This window comes from Diaphorina citri, unplaced genomic scaffold, assembly GCF_000475195.1.
Source record: "Diaphorina citri unplaced genomic scaffold, Diaci psyllid genome assembly version 1.1 scaffold20285, whole genome shotgun sequence".
NCBI lineage: Eukaryota > Metazoa > Arthropoda > Insecta > Hemiptera > Psyllidae > Diaphorina > Diaphorina citri.
In genome coordinates, this window is record NW_007397637.1 from 1 (window position 1) to 10,834 (window position 10,834).

The 10,834-nt window shown below is 37.5% G+C and overlaps 1 protein-coding gene across 1 annotated transcript; it reads right to left on the minus strand.

Annotated features, from left to right (window-relative positions):
* Nucleotides 1-122: 122 nt before the first annotated feature.
* On the minus strand, nt 123-10,828 carry LOC103523349. Its single transcript, XM_008488403.2, has 2 exons — nt 10,760-10,828; nt 123-940 (listed from the first exon to the last, which is right to left on the minus strand). The coding sequence occupies exon 2, from the start codon at nt 854-856 to the stop codon at nt 266-268; it is 591 nt and encodes a 196-aa protein (XP_008486625.3). The 5' UTR covers nt 857-940; nt 10,760-10,828; the 3' UTR covers nt 123-265.
* Between the last annotated feature and the right edge of the window lie 6 nt (nt 10,829-10,834).

Consider the following 10,834-nt stretch of genomic DNA (forward strand, 5'->3'; position numbering starts at 1 on the left):
CTGCCATCCAGGACATTGAATTGTGTTTAATTTACGACTCTGATGTTGATGTCATTCAATATTTTGACTTTAATGCCCGCACGTCACGGTACGTTATGATTGTGCATACCACGGGATGTGGTTACTATTAGAAGGTATCGGTACTTTATGAATCCGAGTGGCTGTCATTTCGATACATCTTCGTTTAAAAGGGAACCGCAAGAACGATTAGAGAAAGAGTACTATCATTCTCCTATAACGAAAGCAAAGTACGATTCTGAGAATTTCAACTTACCTTGCCGGTATCAGCCGCCTTGTACAATGGTCCCATGATGAAGTGATCGGTAGGACATCCATTAGAATCAATGAGGACAATCTCACTGGAATCCACGCCATCCATTGCCACCAACTCCCGCACAAAAATCTCGTACGGACTGTTTGGGTCGAGGATTTCAAAGCGAAGTGCCAGCGGGTCTCCTACTTCGGCTGATGGCTTCACATCTGCTCCGGAGCGGTCTGTTATCTTCATGGCAACGTTAGGCGAGTCGACCACGACCTCCTCTGTCAGCGCAGACTTGACATCTCCTTGCACCCCAAGGTCTACCTCATTGCTGACAGTCTTGTTAGTCAAGTCATACTGGCACGTAACAGCTAGTCCCAGATCCGAGCTCGTAATGATGGTATCATGATGTTGAATAACGACGTCGTTCATGTAGCGTCCAAGGCCTTGGTGTTTCACGTTGCACTCGACATCATCGAAAGCCATCTCCAGTTCAAAGTCCAGACTGCCCTTGATGTCCTGAACGCAAGAGTTGGGACTTCCCTTGGCGTAGATCTTGCCGTCGAAAAGTTTGTTGGTTTTGATTCTGGCGACCATGTCTCCGGAGCGACAGTCAATGCTGACGTTGTAGCAGGCACTCAACTCATAGGTTTGGGCTTCTGCGACATCCAAGTAAGGATCCTGCAATGAAGAACAAGATGATGCTAAGTCTATAGAGCACCAGAATGTTTCAATATTTTACCAATATGTGGGAAAGGTTAATAAAGACCTAAGGACCAAACAGAGTCGAATACTGCATTTGATCCCTCATTAAAGTCATTACTCTCACACTATACCTGATAGATTCTACTCATTGAGAAATACTTCTCATTGATGAGGCCTTGCGTCTAGTAACGGGTATGAATAATACATTGCCCGCGTGTTAATTAATACAGCAAACTTGTCCCCATACCTCCTCTTGATAAAAACACATGCACTATTCCATAATTTATAATAGGTAAAAAAAAAAAAATCTATTAGCATTGAACGTATGATATTAAATTTCCAATTATTTTATTATTTTTTGCACTTTTTTTTGTCGTCACGCAACAATGAGTATTTTCTTCTTACATTGAGGACATTTCTCTCTCAGTAAGAAGGACGGAGGACTACACTCTGAATAGGAACGTGTGAGTGCCTGACCAGTCCTGTATCCGACTGTATTTCTGTATTCCTATTTCCTACCTCTATTCCGACTGTATTTCTGTATTCCTATTTCCTACCTCTATTCCGACTGTATTTCTGTATTCCTATTTCCTACCTCTATTCCGACTGTATTTCTGTATTCCTATTTCCTACCTCTATTCCGACTGTATTTCTGTATTCCTATTTCCTACCTCTATTCCAACTGTATTTCTGTATTCCTATTTCCTACCTCTATTCCGACTGTATTTCTGTATTCCTATTTCCTACCTCTATTCCGACTGTATTTCTGTATTCCTATTTCCTACCTCTATTCCGACTGTATTTCTGTATTCCTATTTCCTACCTCTATTCCGACTGTATTTCTGTATTCCTATTTCCTACCTCTATTCCGACTGTATTTCTGTATTCCTATTTCCTACCTCTATTCCGACTGTATTTCTGTATTCCTATTTCCTACCTCTATTCCGACTGTATTTCTGTATTCCTATTTCCTACCTCTATTCCGACTGTATTTCTGTATTCCTATTTCCTACCTCTATTCCGACTGTATTTCTGTATTCCTATTTCCTACCTCTATTCCAACTGTATTTCTGTATTCCTATTTCCTACCTCTATTCCGACTGTATTTCTGTATTCCTATTTCCTACCTCTATTCCGACTGTATTTCTGTATTCCTATTTCCTACCTCTATTCCGACTGTATTTCTGTATTCCTATTTCCTACCTCTATTCCGACTGTATTTCTGTATTCCTATTTCCTACCTCTATTCCGACTGTATTTCTGTATTCCTATTTCCTACCTCTATTCCGACTGTATTTCTGTATTCCTATTTCCTACCTCTATTCCGACTGTATTTCTGTATTCCTATTTCCTACCTCTATTCCGACTGTATTTCTGTATTCCTATTTCCTACCTCTATTCCGACTGTATTTCTGTATTCCTATTTCCTACCTCTATTCCAACTGTATTTCTGTATTCCTATTTCCTACCTCTATTCCGACTGTATTTCTGTATTCCTATTTCCTACCTCTATTCCGACTGTATTTCTGTATTCCTATTTCCTACCTCTATTCCGACTGTATTTCTGTATTCCTATTTCCTACCTCTATTCCGACTGTATTTCTGTATTCCTATTTCCTACCTCTATTCCGACTGTATTTCTGTATTCCTATTTCCTACCTCTATTCCGACTGTATTTCTGTATTCCTATTTCCTACCTCTATTCCGACTGTATTTCTGTATTCCTATTTCCTACCTCTATTCCGACTGTATTTCTGTATTCCTATTTCCTACCTCTATTCCGACTGTATTTCTGTATTCCTATTTCCTACCTCTATTCCAACTGTATTTCTGTATTCCTATTTCCTACCTCTATTCCGACTGTATTTCTGTATTCCTATTTCCTACCTCTATTCCGACTGTATTTCTGTATTCCTATTTCCTACCTCTATTCCGACTGTATTTCTGTATTCCTATTTCCTACCTCTATTCCGACTGTATTTCTGTATTCCTATTTCCTACCTCTATTCCGACTGTATTTCTGTATTCCTATTTCCTACCTCTATTCCGACTGTATTTCTGTATTCCTATTTCCTACCTCTATTCCGACTGTATTTCTGTATTCCTATTTCCTACCTCTATTCCGACTGTATTTCTGTATTCCTATTTCCTACCTCTATTCCGACTGTATTTCTGTATTCCTATTTCCTACCTCTATTCCAACTGTATTTCTGTATTCCTATTTCCTACCTCTATTCCGACTGTATTTCTGTATTCCTATTTCCTACCTCTATTCCGACTGTATTTCTGTATTCCTATTTCCTACCTCTATTCCGACTGTATTTCTGTATTCCTATTTCCTACCTCTATTCCGACTGTATTTCTGTATTCCTATTTCCTACCTCTATTCCGACTGTATTTCTGTATTCCTATTTCCTACCTCTATTCCGACTGTATTTCTGTATTCCTATTTCCTACCTCTATTCCGACTGTATTTCTGTATTCCTATTTCCTACCTCTATTCCGACTGTATTTCTGTATTCCTATTTCCTACCTCTATTCCGACTGTATTTCTGTATTCCTATTTCCTACCTCTATTCCAACTGTATTTCTGTATTCCTATTTCCTACCTCTATTCCGACTGTATTTCTGTATTCCTATTTCCTACCTCTATTCCGACTGTATTTCTGTATTCCTATTTCCTACCTCTATTCCGACTGTATTTCTGTATTCCTATTTCCTACCTCTATTCCGACTGTATTTCTGTATTCCTATTTCCTACCTCTATTCCGACTGTATTTCTGTATTCCTATTTCCTACCTCTATTCCGACTGTATTTCTGTATTCCTATTTCCTACCTCTATTCCGACTGTATTTCTGTATTCCTATTTCCTACCTCTATTCCGACTGTATTTCTGTATTCCTATTTCCTACCTCTATTCCGACTGTATTTCTGTATTCCTATTTCCTACCTCTATTCCAACTGTATTTCTGTATTCCTATTTCCTACCTCTATTCCGACTGTATTTCTGTATTCCTATTTCCTACCTCTATTCCGACTGTATTTCTGTATTCCTATTTCCTACCTCTATTCCGACTGTATTTCTGTATTCCTATTTCCTACCTCTATTCCGACTGTATTTCTGTATTCCTATTTCCTACCTCTATTCCGACTGTATTTCTGTATTCCTATTTCCTACCTCTATTCCGACTGTATTTCTGTATTCCTATTTCCTACCTCTATTCCGACTGTATTTCTGTATTCCTATTTCCTACCTCTATTCCGACTGTATTTCTGTATTCCTATTTCCTACCTCTATTCCGACTGTATTTCTGTATTCCTATTTCCTACCTCTATTCCAACTGTATTTCTGTATTCCTATTTCCTACCTCTATTCCGACTGTATTTCTGTATTCCTATTTCCTACCTCTATTCCGACTGTATTTCTGTATTCCTATTTCCTACCTCTATTCCGACTGTATTTCTGTATTCCTATTTCCTACCTCTATTCCGACTGTATTTCTGTATTCCTATTTCCTACCTCTATTCCGACTGTATTTCTGTATTCCTATTTCCTACCTCTATTCCGACTGTATTTCTGTATTCCTATTTCCTACCTCTATTCCGACTGTATTTCTGTATTCCTATTTCCTACCTCTATTCCGACTGTATTTCTGTATTCCTATTTCCTACCTCTATTCCGACTGTATTTCTGTATTCCTATTTCCTACCTCTATTCCAACTGTATTTCTGTATTCCTATTTCCTACCTCTATTCCGACTGTATTTCTGTATTCCTATTTCCTACCTCTATTCCGACTGTATTTCTGTATTCCTATTTCCTACCTCTATTCCGACTGTATTTCTGTATTCCTATTTCCTACCTCTATTCCGACTGTATTTCTGTATTCCTATTTCCTACCTCTATTCCGACTGTATTTCTGTATTCCTATTTCCTACCTCTATTCCGACTGTATTTCTGTATTCCTATTTCCTACCTCTATTCCGACTGTATTTCTGTATTCCTATTTCCTACCTCTATTCCGACTGTATTTCTGTATTCCTATTTCCTACCTCTATTCCGACTGTATTTCTGTATTCCTATTTCCTACCTCTATTCCAACTGTATTTCTGTATTCCTATTTCCTACCTCTATTCCGACTGTATTTCTGTATTCCTATTTCCTACCTCTATTCCGACTGTATTTCTGTATTCCTATTTCCTACCTCTATTCCGACTGTATTTCTGTATTCCTATTTCCTACCTCTATTCCGACTGTATTTCTGTATTCCTATTTCCTACCTCTATTCCGACTGTATTTCTGTATTCCTATTTCCTACCTCTATTCCGACTGTATTTCTGTATTCCTATTTCCTACCTCTATTCCGACTGTATTTCTGTATTCCTATTTCCTACCTCTATTCCGACTGTATTTCTGTATTCCTATTTCCTACCTCTATTCCGACTGTATTTCTGTATTCCTATTTCCTACCTCTATTCCAACTGTATTTCTGTATTCCTATTTCCTACCTCTATTCCGACTGTATTTCTGTATTCCTATTTCCTACCTCTATTCCGACTGTATTTCTGTATTCCTATTTCCTACCTCTATTCCGACTGTATTTCTGTATTCCTATTTCCTACCTCTATTCCGACTGTATTTCTGTATTCCTATTTCCTACCTCTATTCCGACTGTATTTCTGTATTCCTATTTCCTACCTCTATTCCGACTGTATTTCTGTATTCCTATTTCCTACCTCTATTCCGACTGTATTTCTGTATTCCTATTTCCTACCTCTATTCCGACTGTATTTCTGTATTCCTATTTCCTACCTCTATTCCGACTGTATTTCTGTATTCCTATTTCCTACCTCTATTCCAACTGTATTTCTGTATTCCTATTTCCTACCTCTATTCCGACTGTATTTCTGTATTCCTATTTCCTACCTCTATTCCGACTGTATTTCTGTATTCCTATTTCCTACCTCTATTCCGACTGTATTTCTGTATTCCTATTTCCTACCTCTATTCCGACTGTATTTCTGTATTCCTATTTCCTACCTCTATTCCGACTGTATTTCTGTATTCCTATTTCCTACCTCTATTCCGACTGTATTTCTGTATTCCTATTTCCTACCTCTATTCCGACTGTATTTCTGTATTCCTATTTCCTACCTCTATTCCGACTGTATTTCTGTATTCCTATTTCCTACCTCTATTCCGACTGTATTTCTGTATTCCTATTTCCTACCTCTATTCCAACTGTATTTCTGTATTCCTATTTCCTACCTCTATTCCGACTGTATTTCTGTATTCCTATTTCCTACCTCTATTCCGACTGTATTTCTGTATTCCTATTTCCTACCTCTATTCCGACTGTATTTCTGTATTCCTATTTCCTACCTCTATTCCGACTGTATTTCTGTATTCCTATTTCCTACCTCTATTCCGACTGTATTTCTGTATTCCTATTTCCTACCTCTATTCCGACTGTATTTCTGTATTCCTATTTCCTACCTCTATTCCGACTGTATTTCTGTATTCCTATTTCCTACCTCTATTCCGACTGTATTTCTGTATTCCTATTTCCTACCTCTATTCCGACTGTATTTCTGTATTCCTATTTCCTACCTCTATTCCAACTGTATTTCTGTATTCCTATTTCCTACCTCTATTCCGACTGTATTTCTGTATTCCTATTTCCTACCTCTATTCCGACTGTATTTCTGTATTCCTATTTCCTACCTCTATTCCGACTGTATTTCTGTATTCCTATTTCCTACCTCTATTCCGACTGTATTTCTGTATTCCTATTTCCTACCTCTATTCCGACTGTATTTCTGTATTCCTATTTCCTACCTCTATTCCGACTGTATTTCTGTATTCCTATTTCCTACCTCTATTCCGACTGTATTTCTGTATTCCTATTTCCTACCTCTATTCCGACTGTATTTCTGTATTCCTATTTCCTACCTCTATTCCGACTGTATTTCTGTATTCCTATTTCCTACCTCTATTCCAACTGTATTTCTGTATTCCTATTTCCTACCTCTATTCCGACTGTATTTCTGTATTCCTATTTCCTACCTCTATTCCGACTGTATTTCTGTATTCCTATTTCCTACCTCTATTCCGACTGTATTTCTGTATTCCTATTTCCTACCTCTATTCCGACTGTATTTCTGTATTCCTATTTCCTACCTCTATTCCGACTGTATTTCTGTATTCCTATTTCCTACCTCTATTCCGACTGTATTTCTGTATTCCTATTTCCTACCTCTATTCCGACTGTATTTCTGTATTCCTATTTCCTACCTCTATTCCGACTGTATTTCTGTATTCCTATTTCCTACCTCTATTCCGACTGTATTTCTGTATTCCTATTTCCTACCTCTATTCCAACTGTATTTCTGTATTCCTATTTCCTACCTCTATTCCGACTGTATTTCTGTATTCCTATTTCCTACCTCTATTCCGACTGTATTTCTGTATTCCTATTTCCTACCTCTATTCCGACTGTATTTCTGTATTCCTATTTCCTACCTCTATTCCGACTGTATTTCTGTATTCCTATTTCCTACCTCTATTCCGACTGTATTTCTGTATTCCTATTTCCTACCTCTATTCCGACTGTATTTCTGTATTCCTATTTCCTACCTCTATTCCGACTGTATTTCTGTATTCCTATTTCCTACCTCTATTCCGACTGTATTTCTGTATTCCTATTTCCTACCTCTATTCCGACTGTATTTCTGTATTCCTATTTCCTACCTCTATTCCAACTGTATTTCTGTATTCCTATTTCCTACCTCTATTCCGACTGTATTTCTGTATTCCTATTTCCTACCTCTATTCCGACTGTATTTCTGTATTCCTATTTCCTACCTCTATTCCGACTGTATTTCTGTATTCCTATTTCCTACCTCTATTCCGACTGTATTTCTGTATTCCTATTTCCTACCTCTATTCCGACTGTATTTCTGTATTCCTATTTCCTACCTCTATTCCGACTGTATTTCTGTATTCCTATTTCCTACCTCTATTCCGACTGTATTTCTGTATTCCTATTTCCTACCTCTATTCCGACTGTATTTCTGTATTCCTATTTCCTACCTCTATTCCGACTGTATTTCTGTATTCCTATTTCCTACCTCTATTCCAACTGTATTTCTGTATTCCTATTTCCTACCTCTATTCCGACTGTATTTCTGTATTCCTATTTCCTACCTCTATTCCGACTGTATTTCTGTATTCCTATTTCCTACCTCTATTCCGACTGTATTTCTGTATTCCTATTTCCTACCTCTATTCCGACTGTATTTCTGTATTCCTATTTCCTACCTCTATTCCGACTGTATTTCTGTATTCCTATTTCCTACCTCTATTCCGACTGTATTTCTGTATTCCTATTTCCTACCTCTATTCCGACTGTATTTCTGTATTCCTATTTCCTACCTCTATTCCGACTGTATTTCTGTATTCCTATTTCCTACCTCTATTCCGACTGTATTTCTGTATTCCTATTTCCTACCTCTATTCCAACTGTATTTCTGTATTCCTATTTCCTACCTCTATTCCGACTGTATTTCTGTATTCCTATTTCCTACCTCTATTCCGACTGTATTTCTGTATTCCTATTTCCTACCTCTATTCCGACTGTATTTCTGTATTCCTATTTCCTACCTCTATTCCGACTGTATTTCTGTATTCCTATTTCCTACCTCTATTCCGACTGTATTTCTGTATTCCTATTTCCTACCTCTATTCCGACTGTATTTCTGTATTCCTATTTCCTACCTCTATTCCGACTGTATTTCTGTATTCCTATTTCCTACCTCTATTCCGACTGTATTTCTGTATTCCTATTTCCTACCTCTATTCCGACTGTATTTCTGTATTCCTATTTCCTACCTCTATTCCAACTGTATTTCTGTATTCCTATTTCCTACCTCTATTCCGACTGTATTTCTGTATTCCTATTTCCTACCTCTATTCCGACTGTATTTCTGTATTCCTATTTCCTACCTCTATTCCGACTGTATTTCTGTATTCCTATTTCCTACCTCTATTCCGACTGTATTTCTGTATTCCTATTTCCTACCTCTATTCCGACTGTATTTCTGTATTCCTATTTCCTACCTCTATTCCGACTGTATTTCTGTATTCCTATTTCCTACCTCTATTCCGACTGTATTTCTGTATTCCTATTTCCTACCTCTATTCCGACTGTATTTCTGTATTCCTATTTCCTACCTCTATTCCGACTGTATTTCTGTATTCCTATTTCCTACCTCTATTCCAACTGTATTTCTGTATTCCTATTTCCTACCTCTATTCCGACTGTATTTCTGTATTCCTATTTCCTACCTCTATTCCGACTGTATTTCTGTATTCCTATTTCCTACCTCTATTCCGACTGTATTTCTGTATTCCTATTTCCTACCTCTATTCCGACTGTATTTCTGTATTCCTATTTCCTACCTCTATTCCGACTGTATTTCTGTATTCCTATTTCCTACCTCTATTCCGACTGTATTTCTGTATTCCTATTTCCTACCTCTATTCCGACTGTATTTCTGTATTCCTATTTCCTACCTCTATTCCGACTGTATTTCTGTATTCCTATTTCCTACCTCTATTCCGACTGTATTTCTGTATTCCTATTTCCTACCTCTATTCCAACTGTATTTCTGTATTCCTATTTCCTACCTCTATTCCGACTGTATTTCTGTATTCCTATTTCCTACCTCTATTCCGACTGTATTTCTGTATTCCTATTTCCTACCTCTATTCCGACTGTATTTCTGTATTCCTATTTCCTACCTCTATTCCGACTGTATTTCTGTATTCCTATTTCCTACCTCTATTCCGACTGTATTTCTGTATTCCTATTTCCTACCTCTATTCCGACTGTATTTCTGTATTCCTATTTCCTACCTCTATTCCGACTGTATTTCTGTATTCCTATTTCCTACCTCTATTCCGACTGTATTTCTGTATTCCTATTTCCTACCTCTATTCCGACTGTATTTCTGTATTCCTATTTCCTACCTCTATTCCAACTGTATTTCTGTATTCCTATTTCCTACCTCTATTCCGACTGTATTTCTGTATTCCTATTTCCTACCTCTATTCCGACTGTATTTCTGTATTCCTATTTCCTACCTCTATTCCGACTGTATTTCTGTATTCCTATTTCCTACCTCTATTCCGACTGTATTTCTGTATTCCTATTTCCTACCTCTATTCCGACTGTATTTCTGTATTCCTATTTCCTACCTCTATTCCGACTGTATTTCTGTATTCCTATTTCCTACCTCTATTCCGACTGTATTTCTGTATTCCTATTTCCTACCTCTATTCCGACTGTATTTCTGTATTCCTATTTCCTACCTCTATTCCGACTGTATTTCTGTATTCCTATTTCCTACCTCTATTCCAACTGTATTTCTGTATTCCTATTTCCTACCTCTATTCCAACTGTGTTTCTGTATTCCTATTTCCTACCTCTATTCCAACTGTGTTTCTGTATTCCTATTTCCTACCTCTATTCCAACTGTGTTTCTGTATTCCTATTTCCTACCTCTATTCCAACTGTATTTCTGTATTCCTATTTCCTACCTCTATTCCAACTGTTTTTCTGTATTCCTATTTCCTACCTCTATTCCAATTGTATTTCTGTATTCCTATTGCCTACCTCTATTCCAACTGTATTTCTGTATTCCTATTTCCTACCCCTATTCCAACTGTATTGCTGTATTCCTATTTCCTACCTCTATTCCAACTGTATCCCAACTATATTCCTATATTCTCACCTGTATTCCAACCAGCGTAGCTCTCGAATGATGACTGAGTCTGCACACCAAATCTCCCGTGTCGCCATAATCATA